General features: G+C 36.2%; 1 protein-coding gene across 1 annotated transcript in view; it reads left to right on the top strand.

The window, feature by feature from the left end:
- Nucleotides 1-21,321, top strand: part of LOC110383024 (uncharacterized) — a 223,631-nt gene that overhangs the window by 186,271 nt on the left and 16,039 nt on the right. Inside the window, exons 5-7 of the mRNA XM_064041726.1 lie at nt 1,472-1,642; nt 3,918-4,062; nt 7,567-7,694. Coding sequence (XP_063897796.1) covers nt 1,472-1,642; nt 3,918-4,062; nt 7,567-7,694 — 444 coding nt within the window. The remainder of the gene's footprint in view (nt 1-1,471; nt 1,643-3,917; nt 4,063-7,566; nt 7,695-21,321) is intronic.

The following is a 21,321-nucleotide window of genomic DNA, read 5'->3' as shown; positions in this document are numbered from 1 at the left end:
TCAATACGTCGTGTTCAATCATAACATCAATCATAATCGTCTTAAAATAATATTGAGTTTGCGGTGACAGCAAGCTTACACCTCGCGGCCGGCGCGCGGCGGCGCGCCGACGGCGAGCGGACGGCGCGCCGACGGCGAGCGGACAGCGCGTGGTTGGCACGCTGGCAGCTAGCCGTAGTCTTAATTCGAGGCGACGCCGTGCTGCTGCCGTGCTGTTGCCGTGCTGCTATAATGTGCCACAAGCTTAAATCTATTATTAAACGATTAAATTAGAAGCTAATTGTATTAATAGCTGTAATATAATATAATTATAAATTAAGTTCTGCTTAGTTATTTAGTTACTAATTCTTGCCAGTGGTTTCAACCGCATTCATAGGACTAGGTACATTTCAGAGAGACAATACTAAAGGGTAGACAATATTTTTCCTGCGTCTGTCAGTTACCAAAATAGTATTTTATTCTCTCACAGTCTTACACGTGTTTGCATACATTCACACATCATATAATTTCCATCTGAAATTCAATCAACGATTCCAAGCTTTCTAAACATGGAGAAATAAATGACTAGCGGAGGTGCCATAACGGAAAATCTCCTAAGAAAGTAGCGTGCCAAAATACGGGTGAGCGGAGGACGAGGAACGTTACTGTCTCCGCCCTTATACGCCTTCTTTGGACCCCTATCTTTTGTAATACCAAAAACCGTTGTTAGATGTCTCAAAGAACCCAAGCGCCTCACTCGTAACTGTTCGTTTTGGTCATGCCCACCGTAGGAATTTGACCTAGAAGTAGGCGCCTGACCTACCTGTCATATGGCATCTCCACTCATCTTTCTTTACTCCTTGTTCCTGACGAATTCAATAACGTCACTCCCAAAAAAAGACTAATATAGTCCGCCCTCCTTAATGGACCATGGTCCACAAAAACGCCTAATTTCGCAGATAATCGTGAGTGTGGTTTTTGCTAGAGGTCCGTATCTTGTTAGGGCGGGTCTAAGATCTTCGTTAGACCCCTTAACCTATGAATTAGGGGTCGTTTTCCTGGTCGTTGTAATAAATCTGTCGGGTGTCGATTGAATGAATATTCCTCTTTTACGTTGTCTGGTTTGAGATTGGTTAAGTGGTGTTTTAGATAGTTATTAAAAAAGGATAGTATTAAAAGTCTATGAAGGCTATTCTTCGTTACTAGGTTAAAACTGTTTTTTTTACCCACAGGGCGTAATAGTTAGTGTATTTGCCTACCATCCTGGAGGTCGTAGGTTCGACTCCACATAGTTGTGTGCATAAGTTTAAATTAGGCTGGGTGCTTGTAAGAAAAATAAATATCTTGGACGTTTTTAGTACCAAGCCGGATATTTTCCTCTCAGGATCTAAGTAGTTTTTAAAACTATGCAAAAATCAAAAGCTCTTTCGAAAACCTCCCTAGACTTCCATATTTTCCAGCTGAATTAATATTTTCCCTATTTTTGTTCCAGTGGCTTGCTCAACGGTGACCGTGACGAAGTGCCAGGCTGCTCTGAGGACCCTGCAGGCGTTCCCGTTCTTCAAGCCGACTTGCCTCTGTCGAGAACCGAACGTGGACCCTGAGTGTAACTCCTTCCGCGACTTCTTGTTTGACCACCCCTGCGTTTTCGTCATGAAGAAGGGTAATGATATTTTAAGTAGTACATACCTAGTTAGTTTAACCGACTTCGAAGAATGATTATGTTTCGTCCTATAGGTTTACTTATATTCGACTTCAAAGATTTAAATTGGAACGACTTTGTCCATTTCTATCTAGTTAGTCTAGTTATTTTCTCTCCCAACCATGTTAGGATCGGCCTACTGTTTAACCCAATACATATACGGTACAGCTGAGTACCAGTTTTACATGGAACAACTACCTATCTGACGAAAGATGATGTTATGTCTTTATATCCACTGACTGCCAGATGTGGTAGTTAAAAAGGTATTTACCTACACATGAAAAAATGTCTTGGACAACGGGGCTGTATTCGGGGTCGCTTAGAAACTCGCTATATGATAGATGGTTTCCCAGAACATAATCTAACATTTCTAAAAAGAGTACAAACTTTATTACTATTTTTCTCTACCCTTACTTGCGATAATGATAACATTTACAACAACAAAAAACAACTGGCAGAAACTCTTCAGCTTAAGCATAGAAAACAGTAACAGTAAGTGAAAGAAACTTCAAGCTCTAAGCACCACAAAGTTACAATAAACCTCGTAAGAAGTTTTGCTTGTTATAATGCATTTAGTCTTGTTACAAAACTAAGACGGGTATTATAGTTCATTATGATTTTAAAGGTATTAAATCATTTATGCTAAGGAATTAGAATCCAACCCATAAGATTATTATCAATGGCAAAAACTAATAAGGTAAAGATCTCTTCTTTTCAGAAATTATCTTACATTTTCATACTACATTATATCTATAGTATTTACCATCATCAGTCCAGCACTTTACTAAATTGTTAATCCAAGTCTTTCTTTAAAGCTGATTCTAAAACATTCGCAGCAAATACACAATACAAATCCCCAAAAAACAGCCTAATTCAAATGGACAACATCACTAAATATTCTCTGTGAAAACGAAAAAACTTCATCCATTCCCGATTGAGGCCTAATTATATTCTAAACGCGTACCAACCTAATTTTCTTTCTTGAAACTCATGTTTTTTGATCGAAGTATTTACTGCCCGCTGCTTATCTTAAAAGGTTTATCCTTATAATGGGGATAGCTCCGTGATGATAATAGGAATATCTGGAAAATCGATTTTGAGGAAAAAAGGTCTTAAAGTATCTTTTCGCAATTCTTCATCTTCCTATCCTTAAACAACTATATTGGGGTCGGCTTCAAGTCTAACTGGATGCAGCTGAGTACCAGTGTTTTACAAGGAGCGACTGCCTATCTCAATGATTAATGCTCAATCCTTCTCCGTGTGAGAGGAGGCCTGTGCCGAGCAGTGGGTCGAAAAAAAAGGCTGTAACAGTAACAGACTGCCTATCTGACCTCCTCAACCCAGTTACATGGGTAACTCGATATCTCTTGGTTGGACTGGTTGTCACATTGGCTTCTGACTACCTGTAACGAAACCTTAAAGACATGTTTGTAGCAGTTAATAATGTAACAAGTTCCAGAAGCCCTTGTGTATTCTTTATCATACCATATATTTATCACAACGTTATGATTTTCATCAAGTGACAGAGATGGTAACCCATCCTCTAACTGACACTAGGAGCAGCTTAACCAGTGATCAGTGTTACTTAGCCACAAACTCCTCACTTAGCCACGAAAAACTTTGCAATATACTCTTTGAACAACACAAAGCTACCTAAATATGCAAAATCTGTGGAATTCACAAAGAGCTGCTAAATCATGAATTGCATTCCGCATACATAATTGCAGTTTGCAAAAAACCCACTTCTCTTCGAGCTAAAAATATTATTCGTAACAAAAACTCTGTGTTTTATTGTGTGTCAAAGTTATTGACATGGCTACGCTACAATGTTTAAAATGGCAGAATATTCCGACAATGTCTATGAAAAGTTAGATAGCAGTTTATTTTTTTAAATGTATATAAAGCTTTGCAGTGGCAAACTAACTAGTATATGTTTAGTTCGTAGCCTGTTTATAGACCATGGTAATAACCATGTATTCAAATAAAATATGGCCAATCTCACCCGTAGATAGTGTAGCTTCCCAATACTAATAGGGAAAGATTTTTAAGGGTCCAAACAACTAGGGCTGCTAAATTGTTCGAAAGAGTTACCGCGGCCCTGGGCTTAAGAAAGAACATGATGGGTTTAGTCAGTAAAAGTCTGAAACTCCCTCACGCTGCACCCACAGCGGGAGAGGTCATTGTTTTTCCTTATAATTAGTTTAGACAGTATACTAAAAGACCTTGGTCTTTCCAGAAAAAGACCCGTACCCAGTGGAGACCCTGCCGACCTGCACCTACGCCCTCAGCGTTTGCCACAACGAGAAGGCCTGCTCCGTCCTCTTCGATAGATTCAAGAACGCCTGCAAAGCTCGTGATGGAGAATGCCGTATGGAAGACAGGTAAATAATAATATATTTTTTTGTCAAGGAGCTATCAAAAAGTGGCAAATAATCCTATAGGGTCTGAAGAACTGGGTATGTATGAAGGAAAACATCTGGAGGAAACCTGGACTTGTTTGTAAAGTCTAAAACCGCCAATCCGTCTTGATCAAGCGTGGAGATTAACATTAATTCTTTAGAAAACAGGCGGGCCTAGGCCTGTAGAGGGACAATAAAAAGTCTGATAATGATGATTCTGGTCTTAAGAATGATGTTTTTTCTCAATCAAAACAGACTAAAGATTTGCAAAAGGTTACAAAATATACAACGGCGATCAGCTCGAGACACATACACGCAACATTTCCATGGGCGTTATACCAAAAGTATTTTACCCTTTCATTGCTTTTAGGCCATGTTTTTAATCGACTTTCCGAAAAGGTGGAGGTACTCAATTCAGATATCTTATGTATCTTTCTCGTGTGTTCATAAAAAAGTTTTTCAATATAACTATCATTAATTCGATCTTCAGTTTTTGCTTGGACATAAATCCTATAATTAATGCATTGTGACCCGGGACTGTATACTGCTTTGTCCTGAATTGCACTGCATTGGTCAATAGAAACAATAGTAAAGTAATTTTGCTGGCTACAGTGCCTTTGAAATCGCGACAATGATCATTTGACTTTACTAATTAGGGGACCAATAAATAGTATTGTCAGAGATGTTAATAGTACCACCAAAGTTTTTAATTGTCTTCATCAGCCTTTTTAATGTCCTACGGTAGGGTACAGGCTTCTTCTGATACAGAGAAGACATGAGCTTCAACCACCAGTTTTGCTCAAGGCGAATTGGTGATTTCAGATTTATTAGGATAAGGTCAGATTTGATTCGTTTATTCGCATAAAACACGGTAGATAGAGGTGTTACATTTGTAAAAAGAGATCTTATATGTTCTGCTTATTACTAAAGCGTGCGAAATGGTTAACATGGTTTACTTTCTAGGTATATGTTTAAGTGTAAGGCTACGTGTAGATAAGTGCTTTCAAATGATCATCATCAGCTTCTTACTGTCTCACTTCAGGGCACAGGGCTCTTCTTATACAGAGAAGAAATGAGCGTTTATCACCACGCTTGCACAATGTGATTTTTCTAAAGTCCAGCTTTCTCGCGCATTAGCTCTTAGCTCGCGATGTTTTCCATTACCAACACTGGTGTCCGCTTCGATGACATAAATATTGGTAGGTAAACTGTGGTGTTGGACCTACATATGTAACCGATTACTCAAAAGTAGGTACATTGAAATGCGCTTAACTACTCAACAGTAGATACCTAAACATAAAAGCTGGAAATGGAAGTAGCAACCAATTAAATAAATTATCGCCATTAAAATCAAAAGGCTTTTATAGTTTGAATTTCAATTTAAATCTGAAAATAGTAACGGGCCCGCAATTGATGGAACTAAATAAAATAGTACGAAGAGAGACAAAGTTCTGTTTCAGGCTAAAAATATAACCAAAGTGTTTGATCGATACACTGTAAAGCCGAGGTTCCACTGGTGTGTAGCACTGTGATATGATGCACACAAATATATCTTCTAGTTTTTCGCTCTAGTAAACAGTAACAGATTGAGAGCGAATTTGTAAAAAAAATCGGCCAAGTGCGAGTTGGACTAGCGTATAAAGGGTTCCATACATTCTAGTATTCATTGCTATATTAAATTCATCATCTGCGAAAAGGACAATGGGCACAAATATATGGGACCTGGTATACCCCACCAATAGGAATGTCATATATATCATTGGATAGGTCTTTTTATGTAGAACAATATTTACTATGATAGCTTTGTTGAAATGTTTGTCCGTTCTGAGATATAGGTAGATCAAAAACTGTGCAAAAGTTAGAACTAAGTAATCTATTGATAACTCAAGTCTTTAAAGGAAAATCTAAGTACTACTAAGTGTAAGTCTTGTAAGTGCTACCTGCTGTGCCCGTTAGGGTCCATAATTGTTACTATTATGTATCATTTCAACCTTTTATTGTATCAACTGGATTTTGGGCGTAGTGAAAAACCGCACCAATAACAAAGTCATAGATATCGTTAGATAGGTCTTTTTAACTGGAACAACATTTACTATGGCAGCTTTGTTCTATTGTTTGTCCGTTCTGAGATATAGATCAAAAACTGTGCAAAAGTTAGAACAAAGTAATCTATTCATAACTCAAGTTTTTAAAAGAAAATCTAAGTACTACTAAGTGTAATAGAACAAAGCTGTCATAGTAAATATTGTTCCAATTAAAAAGACCTGTCCAACGATATATATATGACTTTGCTATTGGTGCGGTTTCTCACTACGCCCAGTATCCAGTTGGTACAGTAAAAAGTTGAAATGTTAAATAACAATAACAGTTATGGGCCCTAACGGGCACAACAGGTAGTACTTACAAGACTTACACTTAGTAGTACTTAGATTTTCTTTTAAAAACTTGAGTTATGAATAGATTACTTGGTTCTAACTTTTGCACAGTTTTTGATCTATATCTCAGAATGGACAAACATTTCAGCAAAGCTGTCATAGTAAATGTTTTTCTACATAAAAAGGCCTATCCAATGATATATATAACATTGCTATTGGTGGGGTATACCAATCTGCCCATTGTCCTTTTAAGTATCTATCACGTTTCAGCCTGGTGACAGACAAACGGAAACACGGATAGCTAAGTCATAGTAATAAAATCCCGGTTTGCCTTTGGATACCTTTAAAAAACCGCGAAATTGCAACGTTTGTGAGCGAGCACACGCTGGCAATGGACTCGACGATACCCATTCGTTTGCGAACAATTTTGATGGAATCTCTCCATAAAAGATATTTATATTTAAAAGCAACGCGACGAGATTCATGAAATGACAGCCATTGGTCACTTTATTAATAGTCTGGAGTTTTTAAGCGAAAAGTCAACGAAGAATTGACTGGCATTTTACCTGTACTATAAAATGCATGACGATTTTATTTTAATGCTTCGTTTTTCTGCTATTCTTTATCGTCGTCCGTTTTGATATCATGGTGACTTCTATTTTTATCCGACTGTGAAGAATGGTTTATGTATTTTGGAAGGTTTTGGAGCAAGTGTTTTTAATTATTTATTAGTTCCATTCTTACAAATTGCTATTCATTTATTATAGGCAAAGTTCTAACCGTCAAGAACGAACCGTTTCTTTTTTAGTTTTATCAATGTTTTGTGATTGTTCTGGCATATGTACTTCGCTGCATTCATCAAAAATTACTAAAATGAGATAGATTTCAAATACTTATGTAACTTTGCCTGGAAGTCTTTGTAATTTAAATGTTTATCTGGATAATTTATATCTCTCAGTATGAGAAATGTTTTCACTGTTCCAAATGTCTTAAAGAATACTTTTGTAATCAAATATCATGTAAAACCTCAATGTACCATATACTTAGAAATAAACGATATTCTATTCTATTCGCTTCTACCACATATTAAAATAAACCTTTCAACCACCAGGGAGGCCTGTCGCGAAGCCTGGGCTGGTCTGCGCCTCTCTCCTCTCTTCGGCTGCATCTGTCCCAACACACATATGAAGAAACGTTGCGACCGCATATTTGCCGTGGTAAACCACAACCCATGCGTCGGTGAGTAAGCACCTTTATGTAAACGCTCACGCTGTGTATTTTCGCGGGTTCTGAGTGAATTTAAAATAAAATTTTAATACCAAAGAAATTAAAAACATTATAAGTATTATTAAACACAGATATTATAACTGATCTACAAACTTTTAGGTTTAAGTACATTCCGTAATAGGTATCGTATGTCGCCAGGGAATATGGGTTTCCTCTACAAAACCAAAAAATTGGTGTTAATTGAACAAATCTAGCTCATCATTACAAAAGACGAAAAAACATATTTTATAGAAGAATAGAAATCAGATCATATTAGTCGCCTAGCACAAATCTTGCAATGGCTAAATATTTTACGGACAAAAAGCTCTCCGACCTTTTAAAATACTTACCTTTTATATTTACTTTCACAACGCAATACACTTTGAAAATGGTACAATCAATACTTAAAACCATCATCAATCAAAATCATTTCATAAATAAATTAAAGTGAAATACCAAAATTGTATTCCGTCGACCCACACGATGTCCTAACAAAACTATGAATCAACAACCATTTATTTTGTGTACCAAGTTCAATAACCAACGTGTAATGACGTCATAGCCGATATGACGTAGCGGCTATTAACAGACAACAAAACATCACTTTTCTTAAACAACTGTTTACTACGAATTTTCAAGTTAGACGAACATATTAGAACGCTCGGTTCGTACGGGCAAACGAATTGAGATACGAAAGCAAACAATTGACAACTGCCGGTACCAAAGGAAACCGCACGATAGATTATTTTTAATCGCGTCAAAAATCCACTAGTGTGAAAGCGCTGTAAATATACAATCCGTCTTCTCTATGCCAAAAGTTCTCACTTTTATCTAAAGTTCTCATCTAGCTACCTTTCCAGTCTAACTACCTAATACATACTAAAACATACACCAATCTTCAACTAAAATCACCTAAGTGCCTTCACCTAAATCCAGCAAGTCTGAAACCGCTACCAGCTTTATCAAAATACCCTCCCGAAATCCGAAACTATTTCCATTAGTGAGGGGAATCAATACCGTGTTATCCGGGAATCATTCAATAACCACTTTCCCGGCTAATATAAAGGAGTGTCTAACTTAGTATCGACCAGTACATCCCTTTGGAACATAGATTAGGTAAGTCCAGATGCGACTTGAATGGTAGGTAATTTACGCTCCTGTGAATAGATATTTTGGAGTGTTAGGTACATTTTGAAGTTGTATTTAATCTCTTGTTAGTGGTTGTTCTAATTTTAGTTACACGAGGAAAGTGTATGGTATAAGTAATGTTAATCGGTTGCTAATTATACGTCATTTGTAGGTCGTTTTTATAATGAAACAAAAATAGCTCTTAGTGGCCACGTAAGTAGATTAATAGGTATTATAAGTAGCATATGCACGTGCAACGTTTGTCTGAGAAAGATTCCCAGAGTTTATAATCTATACTAATATTATAAAGCTGAAGAGTTTGTTTGTTTGTTTGAACGCGCTAATCTCAAGAATTACTGGACCGACTTGAAAAATTCTTTCAGTGTTAGATAGCCCATTTATCGAGGAAGGCTATAGGCTACTTTTTATCCGGGTAAAACCGCTGATAGAAGCTAGTAAATAAATAAAATACAACAATGAAAACATTAATTAAAGTCAAACCTACCAATTAATTCATGGTTAAATTCTATCGATACAAATGACACATCTGCTAATTACAAATAATCTTTGGTTTCAATATCTCAGTACCCGTTTGATTTATTTCTTATAATCTCTGCGGGCGCTAGGGCCGGGATCCCGCGGGATGGGCCCTTAATCCCGCGGTAATCCCGCGATCATCCACCCGTCGGCCGCGTCAACTTTCAAGCTCTTTCAATCTCTTTAATTCCATAAATTGATCTTGACTTTTTCCAAAAGTTTCATTATTATCAGTTAGGTAAGAACTTTTGTTTTCAAGTATGAAATATATTGGGGGTGTTTGCTTGTTTTGTGGAGGGGAAAAGTGGGGAATTGGGGAGTTATATATACTTGTCGATAATATCTGTAATATCTGGAAGTCGCGAGTTCGATTTCGGCGTAAGTCACACATTTTGTGGGCATGAACATGGTTGTTTAATTTAGTCTGGCTATTTCAATGTATAAGAAGTGCGTAATGACAAGAAGTAAATAAGATATTGGTCAGTAAAGCCCTGCTCAGTTTAGTACTTGATGTCGTTTTATGAAAGATGTTCAAATGACAGTCAGGAGCAATTTAAAGGTTCTTCCAAAACACAGAGTCACAACCATTTACTTGCCCCTCCGTACTTGACATACCAAAAGATTCAAATCCAAAGATTTCTGTACACCTGCAGATTTTAACGGCTCACAAACTAACCAAACTTAAAACAATAATTTTAAGCTATAAAAGTAACTATAACACTTTATGGTTTCACGTCACGAAGCTTATTATAACTGGACATTGTAGTTACGTTCCGAGCCACGTGAAAACACAAATAGAAAAATCGATAATTCATTATTAAGTATGATTTTAATTCACGCCTGCCAAGGACGATTTTATTTTTAAGACGCTTATAAAGTAGTAGGTATGACGTATATAGGTTTTATTGTTTAAGGTTGTGTGGGTGACGCACTTCGAACAGACTAGTGATTTAGTGATACTCTGTGGCTCTGTATGGACATAAGCTGTATCTTAGAAGGTTCCTAAAAAAATCTTCTCTTCTTCCTTTCGCCCTGTTCCCAATTTGATTAGGGGTCGGCGAAATATGTCATCCTCTTCCATTTTCCCCTGTTACTCGTCATACTGACACTCACTCCCTTCCTATTCATGTCATCTTTCAGGCAAGCCATCCATCTTTTCTTTGGTCTTCCTCTTCCTCTCCATCCATCTACATTCATACTTGGCACACACTTTGTTGCATGCGTATCATCCCTCCTCATTACATACCCATACTATGACAATTTTCTCCAATCAATCCTAAAAAAATCTTCTATTGGTGAAATTCTAAGAATATTTTATCGATTCTATACCAAAGCTTTTAGAAGCTTATGTAGGTACCAGAAACCAGTAAAGTTTCATGTTATTTATAGCATTAATTTAATCAAAATCGACTTTGGGTTCCATTCAGTGGATTTTCAATTAGTTTACTAACAGTGCTTTCCGGCTCGATTTTTTCTTGTCACTAAACCTGCGTGATAAAATGCTAGTGTGAAACGCGCTTTATAATAACTCATTTGATCTGTATCATAAACTTAATTATAGTACAGATTATGAATAAATGCCTTTTCTTTGAGCAAAGAGCTGAAGACATAGACGCCTTACCTTAGGGCTTAAATTACTAAAATATTTGACAGAAATCAGAAATTTTCTTAGAGCTTTGGTAATTTCTATTATTATTTATGAGCTAATTAAAAGAGGATATTACTTCCTCAATATTTCCTTCCTTATTATCATTGTAGATGTAACCTATTTTGGTATAAAACAATATTATGTTTAACTTGACGTCTCCGTCTCAAAAACTGCTGCACGGATTTTCATCAAATTTTCTTTTATCATCATCTTCATCATCATCTCAGCCATAGGACGTCCACTGCTGAACACAGGCCTCCCCCTTAGATCTCCACAGATACCTGTTGGAGAGGAGACCACGGACTAGCAAACGCAGCGTAGGACGTCCACCAACAAGATGGACAGACGTTCTCATTTTCTTTTATAGCCTAGCTTTATTCACTCGGTTAAAAAGTAGCAAACACACAAGTTTTTAACAGGTTCAAGCGAACAAGCTCTTGACCTTTATGTTATTAGCATCCATTTCAGTGTTAACAACAGAAAACGACGTATCATGGGATGTTATGAAATTCTATAAAAATATCCGCAAAATGTTGCAGTCTAAGTAAATGATGAGGCTAATGGTCCACTACAGAATTTGTACGAACAAGCGCAAAATATAATCCCATCTGGGAAGATGGGAACCCGAGCGCTCTCTGATTTCAAAGAAAAACTCCCAATGTTTGAATTTCAGGCGGACTCGTTATGTGTGGTACAAAGTATAAGAGTTTAGCCATTTTCTTCTTCTAGTCTTGTTCCCAATTTATGTAAGGTAGGCGCAATTTTTTATGACCGCCAGAATCACTGTCACACCTCACTATACCCCTCGAAATACATATAAAGAGTTGCTACCTAATTGCTACAATTAGTTGTTACCAATTGCTACGAGGGCTAGTTTTGAAGATAATTAGCATCTATAGGTGATAGCCGTTCTAATATACTACATAATATTCCATCGTCATCTAAAGCCATCTATTCATCTGTTTCTTTTGAATTAAGTTATAATACATAGCTGTAGATTATCTATTGTTTCCACATTCTTTTAACTATATAAAAAGTTAACCCGGTGGACCAAGACAACACATTTTTCTTATTTTGAGTGCTTAATTCTCTTTGGTAAAATAATTGCAAGCCTAATATTTAATTTTACAACTCTAAAGGGCACTCAGCATTGTTTTATCAGACAGCTTAATCCAAACAAAATCGCTAACTCTTATGCCTCACTCCATCACCCAAGGAGTTCGGATTGTAACACGAAGCGACGGATTACGGATTAGCCGGATTTAACAAACAAACATAAATAGAAGACGTAATTCAAATCTTTCAGTTTCACAACAGATTGTTAGGCGTAATCTCCTTTAGATCTAGGAGAAAAACTCTTCAATTCTTAGTAAGTACTTGTTTAAATAATCTGCTCCTAGTTTCTTTGTTGCTGGAGAATTTAATTTGTAAGAATACTCTCTTTTGGATAGTGCTTTTCTATAAGTCGTTTCTTATATACAGGTATAGATGTTTTATCTCAAGTAAACGGGTGAACTTTACTTGTCTATGTAAATGTACTTATTTTTAACGATGTCAAACTCCCGCTGTGGGTTAGCAGCGGTGAGGGAGTGTCAGACTCTTACTGACTAAAAACCGTCGTGTTCCGTCGTAGGCCTGTTTTTTGGTATGTACCAGGGCCGCGGTAACTCTTTCGAACAATCCCACAGACCCCGGCAGACCGCGGTCTTTTCCGTCGGATCACTGGTGAATTTTTATATTTGAAATCCTGCGGCGCTATTCAAAGAAAATCCTTTATAGATTTGACATTGTGTATGTACCTACATATTTACATTCACAAGGAATGGATTAGAAATATGGTAATACAAATTATAAAAGAAATAATGACAAATTATTATTTATTACCATTTCTATAATTAACAAACTAGAAAGTGATCTACTTTTTAAACAGCAATTAAACAAAGGTTACGAAATATAAATAAACTATAATAACAATTATTATAAAAACATTAGGTTAACGAAACATTAACTTCTAAATGTCAATAATCCCACGCAAGAATTTGATTCAGAATACCAATTATTAAACTGTGTATGTTTTCCTTGTAAACTAAATTAAGTAAATAGTGTCGATATGGAAACATGGTGACTAACAGTTGCTTCCAATAATCTATCCATGTATTGTATGTAGAGATAGAATTTAGACATTATCTCCATATAAGTAATACCTATTTATCAATACATAAATTGTCGATCTAAAATAGTTTGGCCTATGTCAATTCCCAGGTTGTAAGTCTCCAAAAACCATATTAAAAAGCATTTAGTGCCAAATTACTTTGAACAAAAAAATATATAATACACTAAAAAGTAACAAACAATGTTAGGTGCATCGGTCTAGATTAGAAGTCTTCTCATGATTTCCATCTTGGCGTGATTGCCGTCTTCATATCCTGGACCATTGAAGAGTACACGCTATGAAACAAAAAAAGATATTTTCAAAACGTAAACGATGGAAATATGTGCGAATAAACATTAAAAAAAATCAAACGTACTTATGGAGAACGTCATCCTCCTTTATTGGAAAGTTAGTAAAAAAAATAGCAATGATGGTTAAATTCATTAAATCCACACAGCAGCACTATAAAAATATTATTTATACCTAAAATTACTACAGCAAATAATAATTCTAATTTAATTTCATTTGATTCGAATCTGAATTCGAATTATAAATGAACAAACACTATTTGAATAAAATTCTCAGCTGCCAGTAATTAATGTTTAAAAATAGAACTTAATTTATTCAATTGAAGCAAGAAATTCAATATTACAGCCAGTTATTTGAAATGGTACTTTCTATTTAATGGTGCTATTTTAGAAATAGCAGTCGGCTTATTTTATTTAAATTATTTAAATAAATAAGAGTCAGCGGAATGCGAATACCCTTTGTACGACTGCTTTGTTTAAATTAATTGAATATTTAGTTTTGAAGACTTTTTAATTGCCAGAAGAGGTTTATTACACTGAAAACTATTGCAGGCTTCTACTAGAGTCCTAGTAGGTTTCATAGGAGAAAAAAATACTGAGAAAAATAATTCTCGCGTGCAAAGCCGAGATAGGCAGCTAATTGAAAATAAATCCTCTTTTGCTAAGTCATACTTACAAAAACGACTTTCCGATAATACCTGTTTAATGTAACAACTTACGTAAGATTTACTTCTACTCGGAAAATCTTCACAGTAATATTTTTCTAGAAACATCTTCAATAAATACTTTAATAGTTCCTTCAGTCCACTTCAGATCAATTGGACACTGGGTGAAGAGGAAGGGGGGGGGGGACTCCTGACTCCCTCAACTAACTGGCCGTTAAGCAAACGACACGATTCAAATTACGAACGGATTGTGAAAGCCAATAAAAAGTCCGGGTTGATTAATCGTTGACAATTCAAAAATGGAACGTGCAACGTTTGTTTTTTTTTTGCAGTTGAAGTTACGTCGGCGACTGTATCTAATGGTTTTTAATCGATATTTTAATGTTATAAACCTTTTTTTTATATTATAAAGCTTATGAGTTTGTTTGTTTGCCTGAATGCTTGAATAGGCATGACGAATAAAAGAAAATATAAGTCTGCCTTTTAAAATAACCCTAAAATAATGGACACGTATTTTATTTTTTCTCACAGACTAATAAAAACGAAGATACAACATGTTTCAATTTTGTATTACATCACCTATAGGTACAAATTTTGCGTGCCGTCACAAATTCCCACTCTTTTATAATGCCTTATATCTTAGTGAAATTTTAATGTTTTGTTAATATACGTGTCCCATATTTTTTGGTAATCTAAAAGACGGACTAATTAGAATCACTATTTTTTTAAACTGTCGTTACGCCTATTTAGTGCGATTTGAAAAAATATTTTTGTGATGAAAACGGCTACTTTAGCAAAGTGATTCCCTCGGTAAAACTACGATAGGAACCTTCTTCATAATATTGGAGCGATTTATTCAAATCGAGAATATTTCATGAAATTCAAATTAAGGCTTCAAAGAATTTACCCACGTTTTCTCAAAACCGTTTTAGGTAAAAAATATTCTAATATCCAAAAAAGTGTGTACAGGAATTGCTTTGAAAATCTGTCAATCAAATAGTATTATTTTTGGTATCGACATATTTCTGATAGACTTAGTTTCCAATTCGCAACACTCCTACGCAATTGTTTGACCTTTTGAGAATAAGTTTCCATTTTTCTACCGTAAAAACTTACTTACATATATGTCAAAGAAAATAGTAATAATAAAATTCGTCAGCCACTATATTTTCACCCTTTTTTATGGGAAATCATCAATGACTCCTCCCGCTGTGGGTGCAGCGTGAGGGAGTGTCAGATTGTTACTGACTAGAACCCACTATGTTACTTCTTAAGCCCTTTATGTACCAGGGCCGCGGTAACTCTTTCGAACAATCCCGTAGACCCTGCAGGCTTTGGCCCTGGTGGGCTCCTCTGGGGTTTGCTGACTCGCTACATTTTCAGATTTGCTTTGTCTGACATTATTGCCGATCCATTTTTCTTGGCAGTTCTATAACTGTCAGCCGTTTTGCGATTGTTTCATAATTTAGAGGTACATAGATATAAGAACCTAATATCAAAATTCAGTCTCTAATAGCAAGTATACGTAAAGATAGGTTATAGAAATCGTGTTTCCAAAGGCAAGATAACTTGGTGAGACGCGGTTAAAACCGCTGGTTACGAAAGCGTAGGTACCTATAATTTTTGACATTAATTCAAGGTTCTATATTTTTTCAAAGACACCAAAGGAGTGTTTGTATTATTTCTACACATACATTTATGTATTATCTAATCCTCAAGGTATTTTCATAGTCCTTTTTTCTTCGAACAATAGGCACTCAATGTTTATTTGTTTAAGTTCCGACGAAACTTTGACAAAAAATCTAGAATTCCTGAATTTAGACAAATTCCAGGTGTACATTTTGTTATTTGGTGCCTGTTTTTACGAGTGTAATGCTATGTACATTATTAATGTAATTCCTTTGAGAAAAAGTACGTCAAAAACCAGTTTTTTACTTGTTTTAAATATTTAGGATATCTATCAAAGAGATTTTTTCATCACAGAGAGATATTTAGGTCAATTCTGGATCTGTAGGTAATTAAAACAATATAAATTATTTCAACATCATTCCTTCTTGAAATGAGAAGACTTCTGTGTCTTACAGGACAAGAAATAGATTGATATTTTTTTATTTACCTATACATAATATCTATAAACTAGAAAGGTGTAGACCGTAGATAAAAATTAAAAACAGTCTATTTCAGATATTTTTTAAGCCAGTTAATTTTAACGTACATACGAACATACAGTTTAAAATCCACTTAAATCCAAAACTACCTTGAAATCGACATTAATACCTTCATAAATAGCGGGTTCCACGGCCTAATTACGTCATAAACCATGTTTGCCCATAATCAACATAAATTAGCCGCTTGAACTAACCGCTTGTTCTAACTCGTTTAGTTATTCCATTTAACTAACATCGCATTCAACAAAATTTCAGTTAGACACACTGCAAACTTTTAGTCGGCCGATAGTTTGTTTGAGGTCATAAATCTGTATGAAGATGAATGGTAGTACGCACATAACAACGTAGGTATTTGGCCGGTATCAGACTAGCAAGCGCAGCGTAGGACGTCCACCAACAAGGTGGACATACGACCTTATAAAGGTCGCCGGAAGACGCTGGACGCAGGTCGCCTCCAACAGGTATCTGTGGAGATCTAAGGGGGAGGCCTATGTTCAGCAGTGGACGTCCTATGGCTGAGATGATGATGATGATGAGACCTACTGTAAACTAGGATGAGAAGTAAGAGATTATGACGGTATGGGCATGTAATGAGAAGGGATGACACGCATGCAACAAAGTGTGTGTTAATTAAGAATGTAGAGGGAGAGGAATACCTAAGAAAAGATGGTTGGTTTGCCAGAAAGATGACATGAATAAGAAGGGAGTGAGTGTCAGTATGACGAGTGACAGGGAGGAATGGAAGCGTAAGACAAATTGCGCCGACGCCAAATAATTTGGGAACAGAGTAGGAGGAAGATGAAGACCGACTTGTAAACTTTGAATGAAATCAAGAGTTTCTTTTAAAAAATTACCAATCGGGTCAACTGTCGGCCGACTGTTTAGTCTGCAGTTTGTGGGTATTCTTAGTAGAAAAGTGGGAAATACCTTCCTTTGTTATCAAACGACCTGTTTAGGAGATCAGTGCAAAGGACAATGGGCGCATACGGTCTTATAGCGATAGTTAACTTAATGTGTGTTGTAGATGTTTTATCTCACGAAGGCAGGTGAGCCTTACTTGTGTGTGTAAATGTAAGTACTTACCTGCATATTGTCTTTGTATGTGTAAGCTCTGAAGCGCTCAGTAGTAGTCGTTTCGCCGAGTCATTTCAACTACACAGTTTCCTCTAGCGGTTTCACCAGCGTATTTTGGGAACTGTTTCGCACACCCAAAAATATATCCTTTTTCGATAAATGGGCTATCATATACTGAAGCAATTTTTCAAATTGGTTATATAAAAGAAGCCTGTAACTTTCATATATGGGCTGCATTCATATATGCTAAATGGGCTATCTACCATATAAAGATTTTCAAATCGTTTCATATTCTAAGAAAAGCGCGTTCAACCAAACAAGCAAACATTTCATATTTACAGAATAGATATAGATATATAATACCGCTTAAAATGTATTAGAACATTGAAGTTTAAAACAAACTCAATATATTTTTATGGTTTGCCCACAACACCATTTCATTTCGCATACTTTATTGGCATTTAATATTTTCAGAGCTAGTTTCATTGCGTTCACAAATATGAAAACTGGATAAAATAGATTGATAGACGTTTTATGTGCTATCAATAAAAAAGAATAGACTCCATTTTGTTGAAACGACAAAGTTTATGGCGTTTAATAAAAACGTATTTGTGTTCTATTACTTACTAAGTATATTTACTCAAAATATTGTTTGTTTTTTTGTATATGTAAACAGGGTTTTTTTTAATAATGACCTAACAAATGCGCACGAACAGAGCGTTGCCGCATGGAAAAGACGAGCGAAAAATAGTGACTGGTTTTAAAATTTTGTCTGGCAAATGCCAAATAGTTCAACTATAATTGTTTGCCGATCTTCACTTAACAAATGGGTAGGTAACTGGCCACTTCTCATACAAAAAAAAACTTGCTAAATCATCATTACGCTTTTCCTTATGCCCAAAAATACACCACACAAGTTAACTCAGCAATTTCACTTGTCAAAACTCTCAAGACGAAAACCTTTGAACTTTGACGTACCAAACTACAACAAAGAGAACTAACCAAAGTCTTTGGAAGTCAACCAAAGTCTTTGGAACATACCAAATGACATATTCGCAGTGACGGGTTCACGTCACGTGCCATAAGGACCAATAACTTCAATCGAAATTAATTTCGGTAAAACCAAGGACCCAATGGGGAAACAAAGGCCCCATTTATCGTCCTTTGTCCCCTTTTGAGGTAAGTAAACCTTTTTGAAGATTTCTTTTGCCTTTGACAGGCAGTTTTCTAGTTCCCTTATTTGTTACTGCCTTAATAGTTCGGGTTTATAGTTTTTCTTTGCTACTTACAGCTGCGGTTTTGTTTGTGAGAGGAAAAAGGGTTTGGAAATTCCATTACGTTGAGTTATTTTAAAAAGATTTTTAGTGGGAATTTTAAATAATGATTTTCCAAAAATAATTGGATTGACAGAATTATTCGTTGCTTGCCATATCTCGTGGTATTACATGCGACTCGTGGGAACTTCTTCCCGTACCGAGATGAAATATAGCCTATTTCGCCTGGGGGTAAAAATTTAGTATCGTTTGGCAGGCGGAGGGGGAGGAAAAGGGGGGGCGGGTGGTGGGGGGCTCAAGGTAACGCATAATTTTTGAGAAAAATAGATATTTGTAACCTAACCTCAAAACACTATAATCACCCACTACGGTCGGAAAATTAAGTGCAAGTACTTCTAATCAATACGAACAAAGGCAAAGTCGACGGAGCCCCGCTACGCGGGGCTCCTACTTCTGGGTGGTTTAAAAAAAAATAACCACGAAGGGAATGGCCTAACCTATCCGAGTCGGGGGTGTCCTAAGTCTCGAGCTCGCTTCGCTCGCTCGTGCATACTAAGAGAAATAAGATGTTATTTGAAATAACATCATAGTACATTGACGCAACTCGAAGAGAAACGGAATGACAGCTAATCACAAATGACACTTAACGCAAAAACCAGAGACATTTATTTATTTTTTGCGTTCCTTTTCACGGATTTGTACACCACAGACGATACACTAAAACACATTCGGTTGTCGATCGCCCATTTTAACGTTCCGTTTCACCGAATAACGTTGACATTACGCGTTTTATCCGATTTGAGGTTAGAAACATTTTTTGTAAATTTCTCGAAAAATATCCATTAGCTTGTAACAAGATTGGTAGCGTTATAATCGGAGACCCACCCTCTACCAGATTTAACCACTTTTAGCCCCGTCCGCCTGCCAAACGATACTAAAGCCAACCCCACTAAACCTACAAAAATAAATAAACCTCATACATAAAATTTTCCTAGCATACATAAATCAGTACACAAACAATTTTGGAAGTACTCACATAGAATAATTTAGTGCTTGTCACACAAGTAGTCTAATGGAGGATGATAAGTCGGTTCCTCACGTGAAATATTATACACGACACTTTACTTAAAGGGTTAGTTACCGATGTTGTACCGAAAACTTGAGTATTTTTAGCTTTTTCATGTAATAAGAATTGGGCCTAGTGAGTAAAGAACAAACCTCTCAAGTATGAGTGTAGGCCAGTCTAGGCCAGGCAACTTACCAATGCAACCTTTCTAAGTTTGCATGTACTTTCTGAGTATCTTGGACACTAATGACCGTGTTTCGGAAGGCACGATAAACTGTAGATCACGACTGCCCTTTAAATATATTTGACCGTCGTTACGGGCAGTCAGAAGCCAATAAGTCTAGTACAACCAGTCATACCTAAGGGTATTGATGATAATAGAGAAAAAATGAGTATTTTTGGTATCTTCATCGAATAAGAATTTAGTTTCATCTTCCATTTGTATTATATTTGAGACGTTTCCACAAAGAAAAACTAGCCTTTCATCTATGATTTTAGCAAAAAAATACAAAGAAACACACCCAATCTCTCAAATTGGTAAAACTAATATTATTGTTGATTACAATACCAATTTCCATAATAAAATAGGTACGGCTAACATCGAAATTTTCACAGGATGACCCAAATACCTAATAAAACAAATTCAGTAGTACAAAGTATACAAACTAAATATAAAACTGTAAAACTGGGTTCGAACGAAAACACGGATCAGGAGTTGATAACAAAAAGCAAACTGGTTGTAGAAAGTTTTGTAACTAGAGTTGTCACAGTGGCCCAAGGATAAAGCCCTGTGGAACTAGGATTTTTATCGCGTTATTACTGCAAAAAGACTATGTTATAGAATCTGCCTAGCCTTTTTCTATCTATGTTGGGGTCGGCTTCCAGTCTATCTGGATGCAGCTGGGAACCAGTGATTTACATGGAGCGACTGCCTATCGATCCTTTGTAAGACTGGTTGCTGCAAAAAGACGTTATGTCATATGCAGACTGTTACTTCGATAGTTAATGTCGCCCCATATTTAACCTGATGGTTTCCTGACTGTTTATTTTGAAGATCTAGTCCAGGGTTGAGATGAAGCTCATTGTTAAAGGAAGAGACTACATAATTTTTTTTTTTAAATTTATGGTTGATTTGAGGTCGGGAAGTGGGAAGTTTCAAGGGTTTATTATCGTGATCTCTGGCGAGTACTACAGAAAAAGGCATTGAATGGCAAAGCTATTAAATAAACCTGCAACTTTTATTTTTACCCTTAACCTCAGCTGGATAAAAGAAGTTTTTTCAAGCCCCAAGTAAAACCGCGTTCATAAACAAGTCTAATAACATTTCCTTACATTGTACGAGTATGTTGGGTGTTTCACCTATCAACCATATCTGGTTTCAAGTTCACTTAGTTAAGAGACACTTAGATTAAGTTAGAAGCGTGCTACAAATCAAGGAGTACGTTAAGTAACAATGATAATATACCTGCCATTTTTGTAGAATGGCTTTAACGTCATTCACCGAGCCGTTTCCCAACTATGTTGGAGTCGGCTTCCAGTCTACAGGATGCAACTGAATACCAGTGTTTTACAAGGAGCGA

The sequence above is a fragment of the Helicoverpa armigera genome, chromosome 26 (assembly GCF_030705265.1).
Source record: "Helicoverpa armigera isolate CAAS_96S chromosome 26, ASM3070526v1, whole genome shotgun sequence".
NCBI classification, from domain to species: Eukaryota; Metazoa; Arthropoda; class Insecta; order Lepidoptera; family Noctuidae; genus Helicoverpa; species Helicoverpa armigera.
The sequence above is the reverse complement of the archived record's forward strand: the minus strand, read 5'-3'. Positions and strand labels throughout refer to the sequence as shown.